Genomic DNA, 23,081 nt, shown 5'->3' with positions numbered 1-23,081 from the left:
GAGGATTTATCACACAATTCCTATGTAAAGCGCTTGGCAAAGCATGGGGCACAGAGTGAACACGACAAATGTCAGCTGCAGCCCCTGAGTAGGTCTGAGATCACATGGATGAGGGAAGCGTTCTGTCCACCTCCAGGACATGACCACTGTGAGTAGTAAGTGGCTGCAATAATGACGCATCCACGGTCACAGCCCGCTTTGCTGTTTTTCCTTTTCTTCCTGGCCCTGGTTTCTTTCCCCATATTGGGGGCTCCTGGTGTTGATTCCACAAGCTGTCCCTGGCAGACGGATGAGATGCCCGTGGCTCCCACGAGCTGTCGCCGTTGGGAGCTCCTCACATTCCCGCAGCCACATTCTGGGCAGGCTGTCCTGGTGGTCACAACACATCTGAAGTGACAGGGATGAGAGAACACTGGCAGCATCGAGACATGGCTCAGCTGGCAGCTCTTCATCTCCTGGAGCGGAAGCCATCTCAGTGTCGGGCTGCAGTCGGCAGGGATTCATTCACACAGCCGACCGGGTGGCAGGCGTTATTCTAAAGAACACACACGTGGACAAGAGACAAAGCCCCTCTGCTCTCATGGAGCTTCCATCCCAGTGGGGAAGACGGTAAATAAATGTTGAACAAAAAATCCAGTAGCAATAAGTGCAACAGAGAAAACACAACTGACCTGTACACGGATGTTTAGCAGCTTTGTTGATAATTCTGCCAAAACCCAGACAGAAGCAACCAGGATGTCCTCCCATCAGTGGATGGAGAAACAGAGGTACATCCAATGGAACATTACTCAGTGCCCCAAAGAAGCGAGCTACCAAGCCATGGAAAGACATGGAGGAGAGGCACACTGCTAAGTGAAGGAAGCCAGTCTGAAAAGGCTGCACACTGTGTGGTTACAACCGCATGACATTCTGGAAAAGGCGAAAACTATAGAGATAGTAGAAAGATCTGTGACTGCTGGGGGTGCGGGTTGGGGGATGAATAGACAGAGCACAGAAGAGGATGTTTAGGGCAGTGAAACTTCTCTGTATGATGCCCTAATGGTGGATACTTGTCATTATGTAATACATTTGTCCAAACCCATAGAACTCCAAGAGTGAATTCTAACATAAACTGTGGCCTGTGGGTGATAATGATGTGTCCATGGAGGTTCATTGACTGTGACGAACATGTTAGCATGGTGAGAAATGTTGATAATGGAGGGCACTGTGCACGTGTGAAGATGGGGTGCATGGGAACTCTCTGTACCTTGAACCTAAAACTGCTCTAAAAGTATTTTTTTTTTTAAGAAAAAAAACACAGTAGTGATTGATATGATGTGATAAAGTGAAGTGAGTGGTCAAGGAAGACCTCACTGTGAGAAGCTGACACCTGACCAAGACCTGAATGGTACGAAGGCACTAATCTTGCAAAGACAGGTCAGAAAAGCATCCCAGGCAGGAAGAGCTGCTTGTGCAAAGGCCCTGTGGCAGGAATCACATTGCCCCATGCAAGAAACTGAGAGAAGCCAGCATGGCTGGAGCTTGGAGGGCACAAGGAGAAGAATGAACAAGTGACCATCAGAGAGACGGATTCCAAGACATGATCATGGAGAGCTCTGAAGGCCAAAGGAAGGAGCTTAAAGCACATTCTAAGCATGACAGGAAGTGGCGGCGGGGTTTGAAGCCAGAGTGACAGGGTGAAATTTGCTTGTAAACACCACTCTGGCTGCCACATGGAGGGGAGAATGTCGATGGGCCAGGGTGGAAGCAGGGAGGCCAGGTAGGAGGTTCCACAGCCTCTGAGTGAGGCCAGCCCTCAGTCTGCACTCCAGACACCCCACACTCTTTCAACAAGACCCCCACCCTGTGCAGCCAGCCTCATGGCCACCTCTGGGGTAAAACATAAAATACCCAGAGGGGTGAGGACAGAGCTAAAGATTTCTTAAGAGTCTGTTAGTGCTGGGCACGGTGGCTCACACCTGTAATCTCAGCACTTTGGGAGGCCGAGGTGGACAGATTACTTGAGGTCAGGAGTTTGAGACCAGCCTGGCCAACATGGTGAAATCCTGTCTCTACAAAAATATAAAATATTAGCCAGGTATGAGGGTACATGCCTGTAATCCCAGCTACTTGGGAGGCTGAGGCAGAAGAATCACTTGAACCTGGGAGGTGGAGGTTTCAGTGAGCCGAGATTGTGCCACTGCACTCCAGCCTGGGTGACAGAGTGAGACTCCATTTAAAAAAAAAAAAAAAAGAAGAAGAATCTGTTAGTGCTGGATTTTCACATTGGGTCCAGAGGAGCTGGTGGGTTTTCTGAAAGTGACTCAGGGGCCTTCTTCAAGGAGGGTTAGGTGGAAGGAGAACAGGTGGGACTCAGGACCCCCTTCCCACTCTCCCCAGAGTTGCCACTGTTTTTATACTGGGGTTTCATATAAGGTTTTATTTGAAGAAAAGACTGTTGAGTGAAGGAAGAACAACAGTAAAGGCAGATTGGGAAAGGAGAGTGACTGGCATAAAGACAGTGTGGGAGGAAAGAACTGGAAACCCTGTGCAGCAGCCTAATGTTCCATGTTCAAAAACCCTGTGCCCAGGGTCCGTGACGCATGGGGGCAATGGCAAGGCATGGGCATGAGGAGGAACACACCAGGCTAAGGCTGCAGGGCTGGCCTTGGAAAATCCCCCAGGCGTCCCATGCTAGCCTTCGCATTTGTGTTGAGGCCTGGGGTGCCCAGTCTCATCTTCCCCTATCCCATTTTGGATTACTCCTACTTATACCCCCTGCAGACTGAATAGATCAGACACTGGCCAGATTCTAGATGACAGTATAGTCCTGACTCACAAGCTCTGCAGCACCCAGCCCAGGACAGTCAGGCTTGCTCAGTGCTGTCAGCTCCCCTATTTCTTGCTGCCACTTTCAACTCAGAACTGACCAGAAAGCCAAATATGTTCCCAAACCAATCACATAAGATGCCCACTTCTAGTTAGCCCATCACCAGTTTCCCAGACACATTTGGAGCCTTCCTTTCACTCATGACAAAGCTTTCCCACTCCCCTGCCTGCCTCTGAGTCTCTGTCAAATGCAGATGATGGTGGCTGACTCCCTTGCTGTAGCAAGCTCTGAATAAATAGCTTCCGCTTGTTCTCATGTGGGTGGTCTTTGTTTACTTCCACACTGTCTTTACGTCAATCACTCTTCTTTCCTAGTCTGACTTTACTGCTCTCCTTATTTCTCCTAATTCTTTGGCATCTTCCAGGCTCAGGTCAGGTGCCACCTCCTCTGGGAAGTCTCCCTTGGTTTCCCGGCACCATCCCTTCCCACCAAGGCTGGATTAGGTCCTCGTCCTATGTGCTCTTAGAGCATTCTGGAATATAATCACCATAATGAGTGCCAGATTTCAGTGTCAATTAATTGTTTCCCCAACTGCATCATGAGTTCCTTGAGGCTAAGACAGTGTCTTGTTCAACCTGCACGACGTCCAGCACACAGAGAACCCTAATACACATTTACTGGCTGCCTAGCCAGCACCTATACTATCCTCCTCCCATCCACAGTGCCCACATTTTTCTTTGGAGAATTCATGTCTACCCCTTTCTCAGAGCAATCCTACACCAATTCCAGGGCTAGGACCTGATTAGTTTAAGCCAATTACTAGCCTGTCACCACCACAGCTGGTTTAGGACTGGGCATCTCTTCTAGCCAGCAGCAGTGTGATTCATGAAGACTTCTGCTGAGACCTCTGGGAAACAGGAGTTTCCCCTCTCTTCTGAAAAAGACCCTGTGTTATCTTCAGTAAGAGGAGAGGCTGGAGCTGCTGGGGGTGGGAACGGGGGTCTCCATGTGGAATCTGAGGATGACTCAGAAAGCAGAGAGAAGACATAGGAAGACTCGATCCCTCATGTCCTTATTTGAGTTACTGATTGAGCATTTTCTGAAACAAGCCTTACTGTGGGTTTTTAATTACATACACATTTACATTAACAATTCTCTTTAATTTGTAAGCCAATTAGAGTTGAATTTTCTATCACTTGCAACTGGCAGTGCTTTCAGAATCAGAAATGCCCCTAGAATGCTGGTTGGTGCCTACCTTGCTGCCACTTTCTGTATAAAAAAAGCGTTCTTCCTCTTGCCCACCTCTACCTGGACCCAGCCCCAGCCCCAGCCCCAGCCCCAGCTTGCGCATGGATCTGCCCTTGACCATAAAATGTTGCTCTCTCCAGAACTTCCACACTCTCCTCAACTGGCTCTCTGCCTCAGCAGAGAAACCTCTTTAAGTTTCTCCCATCTTTTTTTTTTTTTTTGAAACAGACTCTCACTCTGTCGCCCAGGGTGGAGTGCAATAGTGTGATCTCAGCTCATTGCAACCTCCGCCTCCTGGCTTCAAGTGATTCTCCTGCCTCAGCCTCCCAAATAGCTGGGATTACAGGCACCTGCCACCATGCCCAGCTAACTTTTATATTTTTAGTAGAGACAAGGTTTCACCATGTTGGCCAGGCAGGCCTCGAACTCCTGACCTCAAGTGATCCACCCACATCGGTCTCCCAAAGTGCCAGGATTACAGGCATGAGCCACCATGCCCAGCCTCTCTTATAACAAAAAGATCCTTCTCTGTATCCCACAGCCTCCCTACATATGCATATTTGAATGTTTTCTCCATCTCTTCTCTTCTGAAAGCTTTTTCTTTGTTGGCTTCTTCCTTTCCCATTCACTCCTCATGCTCCTCTAACTCTCTTCTCCTGACCTCCCACGGGTGAGTCTAGTGTTCTCAGTCTTTATTTTGCCACACCTCCTGGAGGTATCAAAAATTGTTAACCACTCCGTCTATCCTAACATTCTTTCCTCCTTGGCCTCTGAGACATCACTTTGAGGCCCCGTCTTGCGTCTGGCATTTATAGCCTCCATGGTGGCACTGATCACATGGCTGGATTATTCTCTTCTTCTGCCTAAAATTCAGTGTCTCCATTGGGCTCATGTGCCCCCATCTCCAGTCCCCATCTTTGCTGGTGGTACCCACCCAAGTCATCCAAGCCAGACACCTGGGAACTGCCTTTAAAACCCACCCCTTTTCACAGCCCACACCCAGGCATCAAGGCCCTCAGACTGCCTACTTCCCCATGCTGCTCATTCCATCTCCCCCACACTCTTTCCATCTCACCTTTCGCATACATGTCTCACACACTGTGGCAATAACCTCCTAGTTGGTCTCCTCCATCCAATCCATTCTCCATATTGCGATTACAGTGACTTTTCTAAACCCCTGATCTGATCATGTCAGTGCTCCTCCGAAAACCCTTCCATACCATCCCATTAATCTATAAGATCAGATCCATGCTTCTGAGAGCAGCACTCAAGGTTTTTGGAGATCAGGCTCCTGCAGGTCTGTCCAACCACCCCCCCGACCCTCCCACCACCAACCCCAAATGCTTTTTAACTGCACGCTGTAGCACACCATCTGTGCCTCCATACCTTACACATGTGATCCCCTGTGCCTGGAAGGATCTTTCCTCCTTGCATGTGATCACTTCCTACTCAGTCTTCAAGACTCTGCTCAGACATCTGCTGAGTGAAGAATCCCGCGCGCCCGCTATGCCACTCGACCACAAACCTATCTCTCTGGGGCACGTGGCACACTGCAGTAAAACTATGTTGAAACTAAAGGTGGGAAACATCTGTAAACATCCAGATAGTGACTATCTTAGGCTTTGTGAGGCACGCGGTTTCTGTCACGACTACTGAACTTCACCTTCGCAGTGTGAAAGCAGCCACAGACAGTGAGTGAACAGGCGTGTCTCTGTTCCAATAAAACTGTACTGACAAAAACAGGCAGATACTGGTCTGGACTTGGCCCAGAGGCTGTAGTTTGCTAACTTCTGACTTAATCTTTCTCCCCACTTCGTGAAATTATACTTTTTTTTTTTTAAATGCCTTTCGCAAACACTGTCAATCTTTGTGAAATTCTTGAGGCTGACATCGTGTCCTGTTCATTCTTGTGTGCCCAGTGGCCAGCATAGTCCCTGGCAAGGAATATTTATGGAATGGAAGATCCAAGTAAAGGTTTCAATCCTGCCACTTATCTTTTACATTTTACTTGTTTTCCAAGCCTTTAAAAAATCTCAAAAATGGAAACAAATATTACTGCATTACTGACTTTTTCAGATGGTTGTTATAAGAACTAAGTGAAATACTGCACAGGAACATAAAGCTGTTTTTACTTTTTCTTATTGCATTCCTTCCTGACAAACTCAAGTGACGTCACTAAAAGCAAGACCTTTATGTTTTCTCTGAATATAGGGTAAACCTGACCCAAGGGACGCCTATATTCTGCCTGTCAGGGGCTGCTCTGGGGCTTAGCTGCAGGCCACACTCTGCCTTATAGTATCCCCTTATTCTGGGATTGAAGCCCAGAGTGAGGTTGCTCAGCCCATGTCTCCTCTCCCACTTCACTTCACTTGCCTTCTTCCAGATTCCTCAGGTGGCCCTGGTCAGAGTGAGAGAGAAAAGGGGATATCATAATAGAAGGATGGTTTAATGTTCTCCAAAGCCTGTTAAGGACCGTTTTTGTGTTAGAATAGGATCAGATGACTGACTGGTAGTAGATACAAGAAGAAGCATGGCATCAAGGTTTCTAGGTTGGGAAACTGGACTAGGATGACTCTAATAATTGACACCAAGAATACAGAAGGGAGAGTAAGTCTGGTAGTCACTGGGGTAAAGGGAGATCACAAGCGCGGAACAGAATATATTCAGTTTGAAATGTCTAAGAGCCATGAATGAAACAGTTCAGGTATTCCAAGGTTGTGCGCATGAATTATTGCCTAGGGATACACCAATAGATTGCTGCTACCAAGGCCGCATGCCAGCAATTAGTTCTTAGAATAAACTAATCAAATGACTAGAATAGTACTACAAGAACCAACTGAGAGACACAGTCACACATCACTGCCACAGGAAATTGTGGGGGAACAAAGAGATAATAAAAGCCCAACAGAGCCAATGCAAAACTCAGCCATTCTGCATTGGATTAAAAAAATGCAGCAGGGCTTATTACTACAGCTGCCTGGAAACAACTTGTTCAGGACTGAGAGAGAGGAGCTGAAATGGGAGGAAATAGAAGTATACAGAATTAAGGAGTATGCATGAACTCTTTTCAGATCTCTCCTGGAAGGCTCTTTCCTTCTTGCATGTGATCAATTCCTACTCAGTCTCAAGACTCTGCTCAGACATCTGCCGAGTGAAGAATCCCGTGCTCCCGCTGTGCCACTCGACCACAGACCTGCCTCTCTGGGGCACGTGGCACACTGCAGTAAAGCTATGTTTAAACTAAAGGTGGGAAACATCTGTAATCGTCCATTCCCCACACCCCGCCCTCCACCCCAACCCCCTGACCCATGTGAACTTAGCCAAGGCAGGGAGAGGCAGGCTAGGCCTGCTGAGTGCTATCAATGGTTAAACACACAGCCCCTCACTCCTCTTTAAAAAGAAGATCTTATTAACACTATAATAACTACATTCTCACTCATATTCTGTTTTTTTTTTTTTTTTTTTTGAAGAATAAAGAACCAGTGTGTGTCCTGCCTGGGCCTAGCCTCTATCACATTTGTCCTGGCAGAAAAAGTCATCCAGGAATCTGAGGGATAAAATCTGCCTTCTCAGAGCAGCCCTCAAGCCCCTGTATGACCCAGCTCCTGACCCCCGTGTGGCTTCTTCTCTCCCAGCATCTGCCCTCCTATATCCCCACACCAGCCTCCAGACCTTGGACCACCCTGTATAGGCCATGTGCTTTCTGCACCTCCTGCCATCTCTGCTCACAATTTGCTGATGCCAGAAATGCTATTCTCTTCCTTCTCCACAGTGAAAATTGCCTTTCTCCAAGGCCCTAAGTGGGCCACCCCTCCATAACAGGGTCCATGCCTTCCTACTGAAAGTAAGTGGCAATTTCTCTTGTGCTTCCTAGCATGCCCCATGCTCTGTTCCAGTGGTCATTTCCTCCTGCCTCATGGGATGAGTTTATTCCCAAATCCATCTCCTGCATCGGACTTTGAGGTTAAGCTCAGAGTCCATGTCTTGTCTCCCCTGAGACAGTACAATAAATACTCATGGGATGAGTGAACAGCCATCCTATCAGATACTTCCTATTACTGGGAGATATTTCAATAGCTCATCAATGAATCAGTATAAATCCTTGGTTGCTGTAACACTGCATAGATCTGTTGTACAGTATAAGCTTGAGTAATAACAGCAGCAGCAATAACCTAACAATAACATCTAACCAGCATCCTGTCCCTGTAGCAGAGCCTGCCCCGGCTCAGCAGACATGCTCATCTTTCTTTCTCAAATCTTCCCCTGCTGACTCTCAGAGCTTTCTGTCTAACCTGTCAGGGCCACACTCAGTGTCACCCCATTTGCTCCACTCCACGACTCTCAGAATTGAGGGATTCAGACACCCCAGGCAGCAGCCTCAGAATCGCCAACACCTCCATTCTCAGTCTCTTCCTTTCTTTTTCATCCTGAGGCTCTGGCTTAGCTGCACTGGGTTCTGAAATCTGCCTTCAGCCCAGGGATCTGCTGGGCATGACTGAGGGCTGCCGTCCCCTGCTTCCCCTCCTGCCCTCTGATCCCCGTGGCCACCTCCCTTCCATCTCTCCCATCCTAAGGAAGGAACGATACAACAGATGGAGACCCAGCCGTGCTCCATTCCTTCCAGCTCACAGGCGTCTGAAGGCCAGGGCTGTGAGTCTCCTAGGAAACTCAAACTGTCCCCTATTGATGCCTAGCCTAAGGAGACAGAACACCAAGCAAGTGGAGAAAGAGGGATCACTGGAAGAAAATAAGATTAGAAGGGGAAGAGGCAAGGAGGGACTCCACAGCTCCCACTCCCCAGAGCACCTGCCACAAAATGACATCTCACCGCATCTCCTACTTTACCCCAGACGAAATGACCCCATGTCTCAGCATCTCCTAAGAAAGTCAGTCTGCCCACACAATCCTCCTGCCTCCCCTTTTGGAAGAGGCAGTAACTATACCAAACTTTCCAGGGCAGGACTTGGCAGCAGAGGAAAGCACTCACCAGCCTGTTTCAGGACCTCAGCCTCCCCCACACTCAGAGAGAGAAACCCAGTTCTTGGCTGGTATCGGGTCAACCAGTCGTCATCTTCTAGAATTTTCACTTAGCCCAGGAAACCTTGTATATGGGATTTGACTCCCCGCTTTCCCCTCCTCCCTCTTCAGGGTTGGAGTGGGGTGGTCTCCATCTGCTTGGTGGCTGTGTTTCACGCTTGGCTCCCTTTCATTGTCAGGGGGAGAGATCTGGGAGGAGTGAGGGGCTGTGTGTTTAACCATTGATAGCACTCAGCAGGCCTAGTCTGCCTCTCCCTGCCTTGGCTAAGTTCACATGGGTCAGGGGGAAGGGGTGGAGGGCGGGGTGCGGGGAACGGTATCAGGTGGTCCTAATTCCCTCCTGGGGAGGGGGTGGAGGGGGACACCTGGTTTTAGGATTAAGGATTTGGCTGAAAAACAGCTGTTTCCTGCTCAACACTGGGAACTAATCTATAGGTTGAAACCTAAACCTCTTGGCTATTATTAAGCTGGGGAAGAGGGAAGTGTTGGGAAAGAAGAAAGGGACTTTTCCCTCCAGGTGACCACCATGAAGATCCAGTGAATACCTCGGATTCACACCAGGCTCTCTAGGGGCGAAAGCTCTTTATGAGGCACCGTGTTATTCATAAGCCACCAGCACGACCAGAGCCCCACAAGAAGCCTGAACCCACCAATAAAGCGCAGCCATTTCTAGGGTGGGAGGTGCCTGCATCTCACTGCCACACCACAACTAGCTGGGCTATCAAGCCACATAGCTTGGACACAGAGACGCCGGTGCTCTTTGTTGTAACTCCACTGTGTGGGACTGCCACAAATCTGTTAACCATCCACTTGTTATGGACCTTTGAGTTGTTTTTCTTTATTTCCTCCCCCATTACAACAACGCTACAACTCATGTCCTTGCATTTATATCCCTCAATATGGAGAAAGTGTGGTTGCTGCTTCATGCTGTCTCTTTGACCCAAGGCTAATTAACTGGAGCTTGGCACACTGCAGCCTGGCACAGCAAGGAAGCCCAAGGTGCATAGGTGTCCCTGGTCTACAGCCCAGCTTTGTCGTTGACACCTACACCACATAGACTGGCAGTCACTGGGTACACTGGGGAGGACAATCACCGATGCTACAATCCAGCCAGCTTTTTACGGTCTTTGGGGCTGTGGGGTTTTTCCTTATTACTGCTTACTCACTCATGCTCTGAGGGGCAGGACTAGGAAACATGCATGAAATGGAAAAGGTGCTCAAATTTAGTCAGCATACTCTCCTGATTAGCTGACCCAACACCCTGTGAAGGGCTGGCTTCAATAAGATTTGTGGTTGTCTGTGAGTGGATGTATTCAGGCCCTACTCCCTGGCCCTGCTAGTCACTGACAGCCTGACCAGCCTCCTGCCATAGAAAGATTAGCAGGTAAAACAGGATGTAAAGAAAACAAAAGTTAAGGTGTTACTGCTGGGGTATATTGCCTGCCTCCACCCACTGAAAAGCAAGATGCCAACTCCCTCCTCTGGGGAGGAATTCTGACTCCACCACCACGGAGAAGAGCCCCACCTCTCTACAATTCAAGAAGCCAGCTTCTCACTTGCCTTGGCTCCCTGTCTGCTCCCCTCAGGGAGGAAGTTTTCACAGCAATTAGACACACATCCTTCTTCACAGCTGGAGGGAGAGGCTTGTGAAGTTCCCCGACACCCTCCCGGCTCCAAGTGGGGGGAGAAGGCGTGGGGTATCAAGGCGTCAGGTGGCAGCTGTCTCCAGGGGCTCTGTCATTAAAGAAGAGTGGTCAGAGGGAGGGGGATGGTGAGGTGGGGCATGATAATCTTGTGTGACAGGTCCCTAAGGGCGGGGACCCAAGATTTGGAAAGGATAAGGAGGAGGGACCCAGGTGGGAGGGAGTAAGCAGCTGAAGGTAGAAGTCCAGAAAGGGGCCTTGGAATTAGCATTGGAAGGTCTAGGGCTCTTCAAAAGGTCAAACACAGAGCTACCGTATGACCCAGTAATTCCGTCAGATGAATAAGCAAAATGCAGTATATCCATACAGAGGAATATCACTCAGCCGTAAAAAGAAATGAAGTACTGATGTGGCGAACTCTCAAAACACCTTGCTAAGGAAAAGAAGCCAGACACAAAGACCACATATTGTATGATTCCATTTATAGGAAATGTCCAGAATAGGCAAATCTCTAGAAAACAGACTAGTGGTTGCCTAGGGCTGGGGATGGAGGTGGGGAGAGGAGTGACTAACAATGGCATAGATTCTTGCGGGGGCGGGGGCTGGGAGTGGTGATAAAAATGTCCTAAAATCCATTGTGATGATGGTTGCCCAAGTCTATGGGCACTAGAAATCACTGAATTCTATCTATCTATCTATCTATCTATCTATCTATCTATCTATCTATCTATCGATTTATTTATTTATTTATTTTTGAGATGGAGTCTCCCTCTGTCGTCCAGGCCAGAGTACAGTGGTGCCATCTTGGCTCACTGTAACCCTGCCTCCAGGGCTCAAGTGATTCTCCTGCCTCAGCCTCCCGAGTAGCTGGGAATACAGGCACCCGCTGCCATGCCCAGCTAATTTTTGTATTTTTAGTAGAGATAGGGTTTCACCATGTTGACCAGGCTGGTCTTGAACTCCTGACCTCAAGTGATCCACCCGTCTCAGCCTCCCAAAGTGCTGGGATTACAGGTGTGAGCCACTGTGCCCAGCCTGAATTCTTTAATTTATATAGTAAATATTATAACATGAATTGTCTCTCAATAAAGCTGTCATTTAAAAATAGTAATAAGGCAAGGCACTGTGGCTCGTAAATATTATAACATGAATTGTCTCTCAATAAAGCTGTCATTTAAAAATAGTAATAAGGCAAGGCACTGTGGCTCAAGCCTGTAATAATCCTAGCACTTTAGGAAGTGGAGGTGGGTGGATTGATCGAGTCTAGGAGTTCAAGACCAGCCTGGGCAACAAGGCAAAACTTCACCTCTACAAAATATACAAAAATTAGCCGGGCATGGTGGTGTGTGGCTGTGGTCCCAGCTACTCAGGAGGCTGAGGCGGGAGGATCACTTGAGCCCAGGAAGCTGAGGCTGCAGTGGGCTGAGATTGTGCCATTGCACTCCAGCCTGAACAACAGAGTGAGACCCGCTCTCAAAAAAAAGAAAAAAATATATATATACACATATATACACACATACATATATACATATATACGCATATATACACATATATACACACATAATATACATATATACACACATATATACATATATATGAAAAAAGAATTACATAAGGACTTGGAAGGCTTTGTTAGAAAAAAAAACTATGATACTTTGAAAAGGAAAATGGATAAATTTATACATACAGTTTCAAATGTTCAAAGGAATTAAATTAACTAAGTTTATTGATGAAACCAAACAAGTGATTGCTAAAATCTGTAAGATTCATGAAGAAAACTGTAAAACTTGTTGATTGAAGTAAAAAGTTTAAGGAGTAATTAGGTTTGGGGATTTGTAATTTTAATACACTGAAGAATAGTTAATTTAAAAAAAAAAGACCTAGGGCTAAGGTCTTGCATGTCACCTTGAGCAAGTCACAAACTGTCTGGTCGGTCTCTATCTCCATAGTAAATAATAAATTGCTGTACAAAAGGAAGGAGGCTCTAGAATGGCCAGAAACCTCTCCCTCCCTGAGCAGCTTTCCCAAGAGGTATCTGTGCAACCCCACCAGCCATCACTATTTCCAAACCCAGCTTCCTCACCCTGGGCCCTGCCAGGCTCCCTGAGTGGGGTGTCCATTTGAAATCCAGACCGTTGTCCATCTGAGGACCCACCATCTGGACACATCTGCTCATGACATCACTCAAATCAAGCTGCTTATTCTGTCCTCTACTGGGCAGATTGCAAGCCTAGTTTCAACAGACCGTAGTCCTAAAGCCATTTGAAAACCATAGGCTGAGCTCGAGCAGGTGAAAAAAGAGGGGCAAGACTACAGCAGAAGAAACTTGGGTTGGGGAAAAGAGAACTGACTTTCAGTCCCTTCACCAGATTACGAGCTTCTTGAGGGCAAAGGAAGAGTCTTTTACTCTTTCTTTGACCCATCACAGAAGCGAGTATTAACTCAAAGCAGAACAGGGCTGGGCTTAATAAACTGGTGAATGACAAACTAGCTAGGAAGCCATGCAGACCAGGGGAAACATACCAGACAAGATGCAGAGATTTAGTGTCATAAGGAAGCGTGTTTAATCCAGCTGGCACATGTGACTTGCAGCCACACACACCTGAGTTTCCATCCCACCTGGCCATTTACCTGCTACATGGTCTTCCGCGGTTTATTCTCTGTCTCTGAGTCTGTTTTCTTGCCTTTAAAAGTGAGATAAATGCACTTATTTATTACAAGGTTGCTGTGACAATTCCTAAATGATGTACATAAATAGCATCTAATCCAAGGCCTGGCACATAGTTGGCATTCAAAAACTATTGGTCCTTTCTTCGCCTGTAATCCCAGCACTTTGGGAGGCTGAGGCAGGTAGATCATGAGGTCAGGAGTTCAAGACCAGCCTGGCCAACACAGCAAAACCCTGTCTCTACTAAAAATACAAAAATTAGCCAGCTATAGTGGCGGGCACCTGTAATCCCAGCTACACGGGAGGCTGAGGCTGGAGACTCACTTGAACCTGGGAGGTGAAGGTTGCAAGGAGCCAAGATTACACCATTGCACTCCAGCCTGGGTGACAGAGCAAAACTCCATCTCAAAACAAAACAAAGCAAACAAAATAAACAATTGGTTCTTTCTCCTCTCCCCCAGGTTATAGCTGGTATACTGATTTGTGATAAGGCTTTGGACAAGAAGGGGTTTCACATCTACTTTGTAGATCTATAGTGTAGACGATGCCTGTGCAGACACCATACCCTAGCTCTATACCTAAGGAATTATTGTTTACTCTTAGAGCCAACAGATGGTTATCTGCACAGGCAGTCTACTTTAGACCAGAGAGAAAGGGAGGCTCCTATAAAATCCCAGGCCAGCCAAATCCCCTCTGGGCTCCCCTCTCTCCTGCCTTTGCCATGGTTTCTACAAGCAAAGCACTCCACACCAGCTTCTTCCACCAATGTCCCACAAGCTCTGACATCAACCAAACAGCTGGAGTCAGCCCCAGAGAGGGAGCTGGGTCTTCTGAAGTGACATCCATTCGGCTGCCAATATTGGTTTAGCTGCTGATATTCCAAGGATAGCACATCCCCGGTTGCATTTTTAAAATTCCTGTCTGATGTGATAAGCGGGAGCATAGGGAGGAAAGAACTAAGACAGCAGGAGGGAGCAGCACCTGTTCCTTCCCTCCCTCCCTGCAGCCTTCTGCATTTACATCCCATACAGACATCAGTCTGGATCCAACTGCTATCCTGGCAGGCTTCTACAGGCTGGAGGAGATGTGAAAATACAGGAGGCATGGGGGAGGGGAGGTGGGAGCAAAAAGGGGAAGGCAGCAGACAGAATGAGGATTTTCCTGAGTTATAAGATACACCATTTGTCTAGAAGTCTGGTTGCAAAGCGCTGGCGGCTACAAGTGCTTATGCCAAAGACTCTTAGCTCCAGTGGTGTGGAGGAAACCTTGGTGTCTTATGCCCTTGGAAGGGTCTCCCTTTGCTAGAGCATATGGTCCTCTTATTAGAAACTCACAGGTGACATGCTGTTTCAAACCTCACAGTCCAGCCTCTGGTGGAAAGGTGGGCTTAGCGAGGTAGCAGGAAAGGCTGAGAGGGGTCTAGACGTGATTGCATCACTGCAGCAGAAGGGAGTAAACAGCACAAGCTGTTAGGGCAGTAGCTTTCACTCATGTCCCCCACATTCACCCTGCAGGTCTCGGTGCCCATAGGAAAATGGGGCTAAGCACGGGGACTGCCTCAGGTGCCTGGAATCAGTTTGGGGGCAGCAGGTGGGCAAGACAGTTCCTAATGAAGCTCCATGGCCCCACCCTCAGTGATCCACAGCTGTGTGTCCTGGGCCCATGCTGTCCGAGGGGGCCTGTGTCAATGTTTCTGGAGAGAGGAAGCCCAGCTTCCCTCTCACAGGCAGAGGGACTTAGGAGTGTGAGTGCAATTAACCAAATAGACCTGTTTGGGAAATTGAAGGCCTGGGGAAGCTCAGTGGTTTCTCTGCCTTGCATCGGAGGGCCAGTGTCTGCTTCCTGTGATGGGAGGTGACAAGGAGTGGACGTACTGCGGGTGGCAGGAGGGAAGGGGAGAGATGAAGCCTGGAGGCCTGAGCGTGGAGGGTGCTGCATGCAGGAGTGGGAGGAAGAGGGAGGGGCGGCTCAGGAGCAGACGCCTGGGGCAGCTCCATATGGCAGTGGTTTCCAACAAAGGGAGAAGACGCAGAAAAACGGAGGGCTTCCTCCTTAGGCGGTTTCCAAGCTCACACCTGGAGCCCCAGGGAACACTTGCACAGAAACAACTGTGCGTTGTTTCCAGTGAATCTTGGAATGAGCCACCCTAAATACACAGCCAGCCCCAAACCCAAATGGTTGCCACACAGGTGCCAGAGTTGGACCACAGGATTTGAATCCCGGCCCTTTGGGCTTTGGGCAAGTTCCTTAACCTCTGTGTACTTTTATTCTGCCATCAGTAAAACACGGGTAATAATGGGCCCTACTTCATGGGGCCGCTGTGGGAGGATGGAGTGCAGGGCACAGTGCCTGGTGCACGGGGAGTGCTGAGATGCTGATTACTATAATGACGACTGTTATCATCATCTACAGAAGCCTGGGTCGGCTTCCCTTCTCCCAGAACTTACTGTACCCTCAACAGCCATATGTCCTGCTGGCAAGGAGTCTCTGCAGTCTTTCTTATTTCTTTTTTAAGGTTCCTCTGTGTGTCTGAAGGTCCTTAGGTACTCCTCCTTCATGATTTGTGGGTGCTTCAGACTGGAGGAGGCAGTGTGACGTCACAGCGAGAAAAACAGTCTACAATTCAGGGCATCCAAGTCCAGTAGGGGCTCTTTTGCTAATTAGTTTTGCGAAACCTTGGGGGAAATGACTTCTCAGAGAGCCTTAGTTTATTCATCAATCAAATGGGAACGATGACAGCAGCCTTGCTCATATCACTGAATCGTGTTGACAGTCAAATGATACAATTAATGTAAATGGAAACACTATTAAAAGGATTAAGCTCAGAACTGATATTCGATTTTGCTGGTTAGACTGGTGGTGTCCAGAAGCACAAGCCAGAATGAAGTTATTCTGGTCAGGCAGGAGGTGGCAGGGCATGACTCTGTGGCAGCCATGTCTGCTGTCACATGGTAGGGCTGCTGTCATCAGAGAAGGCAGCCCCCCCGGGTTCCTTAGGTGGGGATCTGGTCAGGCTACCTAGAGTGAATGTTTCGAGAGAGCTGTGGAGGGACAGGGATGGAGAGTGGGGAGGGTGCATGGGAAAGTGCCAAGAGCGGGGGCATGGTGACACAGAGCTGCACTAACTCCGTCCAGTTTCATATATACTTCGTACCATTTAAATAAACGAGTGCACCGCTTTTGCAATCACACTCCTTCACGTGCAGTAAAAGAATGGCATGCCACACCCCACCCCCGCCGCCCCTGCCAAACACACACTAAGTCAGTATGTTCAAGTTCAAGGTTTAGTAACAATGACAGGGGGAAAAAGCCCTAAGTCAGATGAATTTCCCAGGTGGGCTCTGAAACCTGACACTGTTCTGAGATAAGTGGTAGCCCTAAAAGGGCCCACCTAAGAAACTACCTTGATAAAACAAGTATATCTGAATTGCCACTGACATGAGAAATAATAACCCTCATTGATTAAACACCACGTGCCAAGCACTCTGCAGGCTCTCTATCTGTTTATATATTTACTCTTTAATCTTTACACAAAATGTTGGTTATTATCCCCATTGTATGAACTAGGAAACGGAGGTCTAGAGGGGTTCAGCATTCCCAAGGTCACAAAGCAAGTGGATCTGGAATTTCAGAAGATGTGTCTGGATCCCAAGTCCATGTCATCAGCACTCTCAGCTTCCACTTTTCAACCCTCTCCATGCCCCTCCCGCCAAGTCTCAACTCTTTCTGGGAGGACAAAAGACTCCAAGAGAGGGAGGTGGAGTGAGAAAGACACCTTCGATGAGGTAGAGATGCCCAAACTCAAAGAATAAGGAAATCTTGCCCTGCTCAAGCCTCCAGCCCAACCCTCCTAGCCCAGCAGCCTCCAGGAGGCCAGTCTGTCACTATTGCCCATTACTGCTCTGTTAAAATTCCAGCCCTCAGTTGTCATGTGTCCTCCCCTGCTACTGGGACCTGAGAGTAAAACAGGAGTTGTTGGGAGTAGCAGCAAAATCTAACCCAGAATGGAACAAGGCAGACCCTGGGCACACGGCATGACTTAGTGCTGTGGGCCTCAGCTGCTTACTGCGCCTGGACAACTGTCCATTTGCCTGGGCCCAATGCCCTGCCCAGGGCAGGGGTTCTCGGACTGTCTCCCATATGCCAGGGCTGTCACTCAGGAGCTCCCAGGTGGTGGAGGCCCAGGCTAAGTAGGGTATGGGCCACCAACAAAGTCGTTTCCCAATTTTTCAATTAGGTGGACACTGGGACAATGCCAGCACTAATGTTGGCTGACTGTCCCTGCCAGGGAAGGCTTAAACACTACCCTTACCAGCCTCCTTGCAAGGAGAACCTTGGCATGCAGTTCTGGGGCAACTCAGGGCTTCTATCTCTGGGGAGAAAAAAGGAGATGCCTCTCAGAAGATTCCTGGGCCCTTATCAAAGACAAGGGGCAGGAGGCAACAATGTCCCCTCACTCTCATCCCTCCAATGACACATACCCCAGGCCCAAGTCCTACTTACCCTCTCTGCCTCATTCAGCCTCCTCCTTGCAACACCAGAGGAGGCTCCGTTCCAGGCTGCAGAGGGAAGGTAAACTCCAGCGTCCCAAACTGCGCATAAGTCAATCAACCCGTCTCAAGCAAGCACAAAGGAGAACCCCGGGGTTACTCTAAGAAAGGAAAAAAGGAAAAAAAAAAAAAAAAAAAAGGCTTTGTGGTTTTCAGCTTGCTCATTCACTGGGGAAATTACATCTTTGCCCACATCCATTTGTAAAGTTTTGCACAGCATAACACCATCTTTGTTCAAAGAAGTTCAAAGCACTCTGGAAAAAAAAAAAAAAAAGAACTGATCCTGCAAGGGTGATTGTCTCTCTCATCTGTAAGATCATTTCTTAGTGCCCTGACACCACAGTCTAATTGCTGATTCCCTATTCACCCCAAGAAGTCCAGCCGTATCTCGAAGAATCTCTCCTACACCAGGGGAGAATTTACCCATAATCATCTCCTTAATGTTTTAGCTTCCTAGGAGAACTATGTTTTTCTTCCCTGTCTACAGATAAGCAAACCAAGTTCACCATAAATAAATCCATAACATATTGAAAGGGGATCCAATTTTAAGGTCAGGAGATGCGAATTTTAAATCCTAGCTTGTTTTGTCATTTAGAGTAGGACACTTCTCTATGTGTGATTCAATTTCTTAAACTGTAACATGGGGAGAAGGCATGGCAGAGTGGATCAGATCATTAGTTAGTGGGGTTCAAGTCCAGTTCTGAACAATCGTATAACCTTTCTAGGTAGTGATAACATATTCCATTGAGACATTTGTTATAACATTAAAATGTATCTGCATGAGGCTGGGCATGTTGGCTCACACCTGTAATCCCAGCACTTTGGGAGGCCGAGGAGGGCAGACCACTTAAGGTCAGGAGTTCGAAATCAGCATGGCCAACATGGTGAAACCCTGTGCCTACTAAAAATACAAAAATTAGCCAGGCACACCTGTAGTCCCAGCTACTTGGGAGGCGGAGGCAGGAGAATGACTTGAACCCGGGAGGCAGCGGTTGTAGTGAGCCAAGATCGTGCAACTGCACTCCAGCCTGGGCAACAGAGTGAGACTCCATCTCCCTCACCAAAAAATTGTCTGCAGGAAATGGTGTAATCCACCCTTCTAGAGGTGAATGTGCCAATAGCGATCTAAATAAGTATGCATTTACTCTGACCCAAAATCCCAATTCCAGGAATCTATTCAAAATATATCCTATATGCCCATAATCTCCAAGGTTCTCATTAAGTGAAAAACACATGATAGAAAATAATGTTTAATATGCTACCATTTATTTAGGAAAGAGAGGAGGAATGCAAAAATATATATGCATTTGCTTATATTTTTTTAAAAAGGCAATAAAATGATGAAGCACAAAATGCATTTTAAAAGACCTACAGGGGCCAGGCGCAGTGGCTCACGCCTGTAATCCCAGCACTTTGGGAGGCTGAGGCAGGCGATTTCCTGAGCTCAGGAGTTTGAGACCACCCTGGGCAACATGGTGAAACTCCGTCTCCACTAAAATACAAAAAATTAGCCAGGTGTGGTGGCTCACACCTGTAATCCCAGCTACTTGGGAGGCTGAGGCATGAAAATTGCTTGAATTCGGGTGGCAGAGGTTACAGTGTGCCAAGATCACGCATTGCACTCCAGCCTGGGCAACAGAGCGAGACTCTGTCTCAAAAAACAAAAACAAAACAAAACAAACAAAAAAACAAAACACACACACAAACACAAACAAAAACAAAAACAAAAAAACACCCTACAGAGAGAGGGAGACATGAAGTGCAGGGGACAGACAGAGAAGCTGGACTGTGAATAGACCTTGTTACATGGATTTGCTTTGGACTATGTAATTATTTGACATAATTACAAAACATAATTAAAAAATTTCAAAGAGGTCGGGCACGGTGGCTCATGCCTGTAATCCCAGCACTTTGGGAGGTCAAGGTTGGTGGATCACTTGAGGTCAGGAGTTCAAGACCAGCCTGACCAACATGGTGAAACCCTGTCCTTACTAAAAATACAAAAATTAGCCGGGTATCATGGTGGGCACCTGTAATCCCAGCTGCTCAGGAGGCTGAGGCATGAGAATCGCTTGAACCTGGGAGGCGGGGGTTGCAGTGAGCTAAGATCGCACCACTGTACTCCAGTCTGGGTGACAGAGCAAGACCTTATGTCAAAAAAAAAAAGTTTCAAAGAATTATGTAAAAATGAATATAAAATGAAACAAATGAACCTTTGAGTCCAGTTGGTTGGCATACTACACATAGATTAAAACACTAGTAATTTGACTGTGTATCCTTATCAGTGGTGTCCAATCTTTTGGCTTCCCTGTGCCACCCTGGAAAAAGAATTGTCTTGGGCCACATATAGAATACATTAACACTAAAAGGAGTTAAAGTAAATTGCAAAAAAACTCATGTTTTGAGAAAGTGTATGAATTTGTATTGAGCTACATTCAAAGCCATCCTGGACTGCATGTGGCCTGTGGGCTGGACAAGCTTGCCTTAGATGGATGTACCACAAAGATAAAAAGAACTGCCCTATGTCCCACAAGAAATCCTAAACTGTTTTCAATAATCATATTATTGATGGTACTATAATATTATTACTGTGAGACTTTTATATGTTCATTGTGAATAAATCAAATGAGTGCTACTGTTGATCTTGCTTGGAAACAAGATTTGCTGGTTGAAAGGAGATACAAAAGTAAGATTGATGAGATTGGGTACAAATTCTGTAGTCTTGGCTGTGAACTGGGAGTATCAGTATGTCCTTCAAATGTTTTAGGTTAATCACACACACATGTGTGCATGCACATTTCCTAGCTCTGTTCACTGTAAGGCCTAGAAACAATGACCATCCTAGTAGGAATGAGCACCTCTAGCAATCAGATTATAAATTCTAAATACCATTCCCCGAGGAGGAGTTGGGCCTCCTTGGAGAAATGACTGACTCCAAATTTGATGTCACAAACATACAAGATAAGCTTAGAACATCCTGTCATACCAAAAAAGCAAACAGAGTGTCGAAGACTACGAGAGTCATGTCAGAAGGACTCAGAAACCAAGAAGAATGAGGTTTCCCTGGTCAAGTTGAGCATCAATAAAGATAATAACTGCAACAGGGAGAAATATAACAAATATGTTTAAATCTACGAATTCCTAATAATATTTTTAAATAATCCTAAATAAGCCATTAGTCACATTTGAAGGATGTCAGGGAAATGCCTCGCTATTTTGAAAACTCTTTAACAAAAGAAAGGGGGAAGTGGGTAGGGGCATAGCTGAAACAAGATTGACCTTATATTGATAATTATTGACAAGGATGATGGATACATAAGTTTCATTATATTATTCTCTCCTCTTCCATAAAACATTTTCAAAGTAAAAAATATTTTAAGTGATAGAACAGGTCAAGAAATAGGAAGTCATTGGAATGTTAATTCTTGGAACTCTTCTGAATGACAGACATTATAGACATTCAATCCTAACAGTAATCCAGTATCACATGATATTGATATTATTATTATTTTAGAGATGAGGCCTTGCTCTGACACTCAGGCTGGAGTACAGTGGCACGATCACAGCTCACTGCGGCCTTGACCTCCGGGACTTCAGTGATCCTCCCACTTCAGCCTCCCAAGTAGCTGGGCCCATAGGTATGTGTCACCACACTTGGCTAATTTTGTTTATTTTTTGTAGAGGTCAGGTCTCACTATGTTGCCCAGGTTGGATTTGAACTGAGCTCAAGCAATTCTCCTACCTTGGCTTCCAAGTACTGGGATTATAGGCATGTGCCACCATGCCCAGCCTGATATGGATATTATTATCTCCAGTTTACACCTGAGGAAATAGGTGTAAAGAATCCATGTGATGCTGGGCACAGTGACTCATGCCTGTAATCCCAGCACCTTGGGAGGCTGAGACAGGTGGATGGCTTGAGCCCAGGGGTTCAAGACCAGCCTGGACAATATGGCAAAATCTTGTTTCTACAAAAAAAACAAACAAACAAAAACAAACAAACAAACAAACAAAAAACCGAAAAAGAATTCATGTAAGTCAAACCCACATGTTCTTATCTCAAAGGCCCACTATTCCACAGTTGCCGCTCCAATACCCTCATTGATATATCTGGGTTAATAAAACCTTCCTTACCTATATGAGAGTGTCAGGGACCGCAATGAGATAGAGGAGAGTACTCAGAAAACAAAATCTCCATACAAATATTTTATTGCCATTTAAAAATTAGAGATCAGATCTACCTATAGGATTACTGTGGAGATCAAATGAGGGCTGTGATTTGAGGATAGATCGACAGATATATAGACAGATAGACAGATAATCCTTAAAGATGAATGAAATTGCAATTACCACCATTGCTTTAATCATCAGTCATAGGACTTTAGGGTTGGTTAAAAGTGAAACTTAGAATCCAGGAAATAGACTGTCCCTCTGACTCAGGCATAGGAAGGTTCCAGGAAGGATACCTGATACTCCAGGGAGGACTAGGGACCAAGAAGGTACCTGATATCCTGCAGCCTGCAAGAAGAGCAGCTCTGGGTCACAGCAAGGCAGAGACCACGGTCAGTTTGCTAGGCCCTTGTGCACTGTCCCTAGATTCCAGAAGGTCAGATGAAGCAGCCACACTGCAGACACCTGCTGGATTCCTCTGAATGAGGTCTGGGCTGGAAGCGAGGAGAGTAGGTGTGGAAGACACTCACCAGCAACAAAGGCAGGATCCAGCATGTTGGACTGATGACAGGGAGTGTCTGGGGTTGCTAACCAGCTCCAACACTTCTCTCTTTCAGCATTCATATCTTAATGTATGTCTGGGGATTCTTTACAGATCTTTCCTTAGCAAATGTTTATTCTCAGACTGTCCTTCCCTCTGCCACAAAGGATAAGCTGGTCCGGGGATCTCTTATACTTTCTCATCTTGGAATTCCATAATTCCATAAGGGCATATTTCTAAAGAAGCACACAATCAAAATTCTCCTGACTCGTGGTTCATGTGCCTCTACCCCATGAATATTTAGTCTGTGCTCAGGGCACAAAGATCATTCTGTCTCTGTCTCTCGGGATTCTTACTTAAACATTTAAAAAATTATTTTATTTACTTTTTTAATAGCTAATCCCTGCACATGATA

General features: G+C 46.8%; 1 protein-coding gene across 50 annotated transcripts in view; it reads right to left on the bottom strand.

Moving 5' to 3' along the window:
* Positions 1 to 23,081, bottom strand: part of NFASC (neurofascin) — a 201,322-nt gene that overhangs the window by 90,838 nt on the left and 87,403 nt on the right. For 31 of the 50 annotated variants that reach the window (XM_065540390.1, XM_065540434.1, XM_065540428.1 and 28 more), the window contains exon 2: positions 17,909 to 18,018. The exons of 8 other annotated variants lie outside the window; for them this stretch is intronic. In XM_065540390.1, the coding sequence (XP_065396462.1) occupies positions 17,909 to 18,018 (110 nt within the window). Of the gene's footprint in view, positions 1 to 10,654; positions 10,829 to 13,368; positions 13,422 to 17,908; positions 18,057 to 23,081 lie in introns of those variants that run through there. 11 more of the 50 variants (XM_074034079.1, XM_074034116.1, XM_074034099.1 and 8 more) reach the window with 3 other exon arrangements.

This window comes from Macaca fascicularis, chromosome 1 (genome assembly GCF_037993035.2).
Source record: "Macaca fascicularis isolate 582-1 chromosome 1, T2T-MFA8v1.1".
In the NCBI taxonomy this organism is placed as follows: domain Eukaryota; kingdom Metazoa; phylum Chordata; class Mammalia; order Primates; family Cercopithecidae; genus Macaca; species Macaca fascicularis.
Note: the sequence above shows the minus strand (reverse complement) of the source record. Positions and strands in the feature narration are given on the sequence as shown.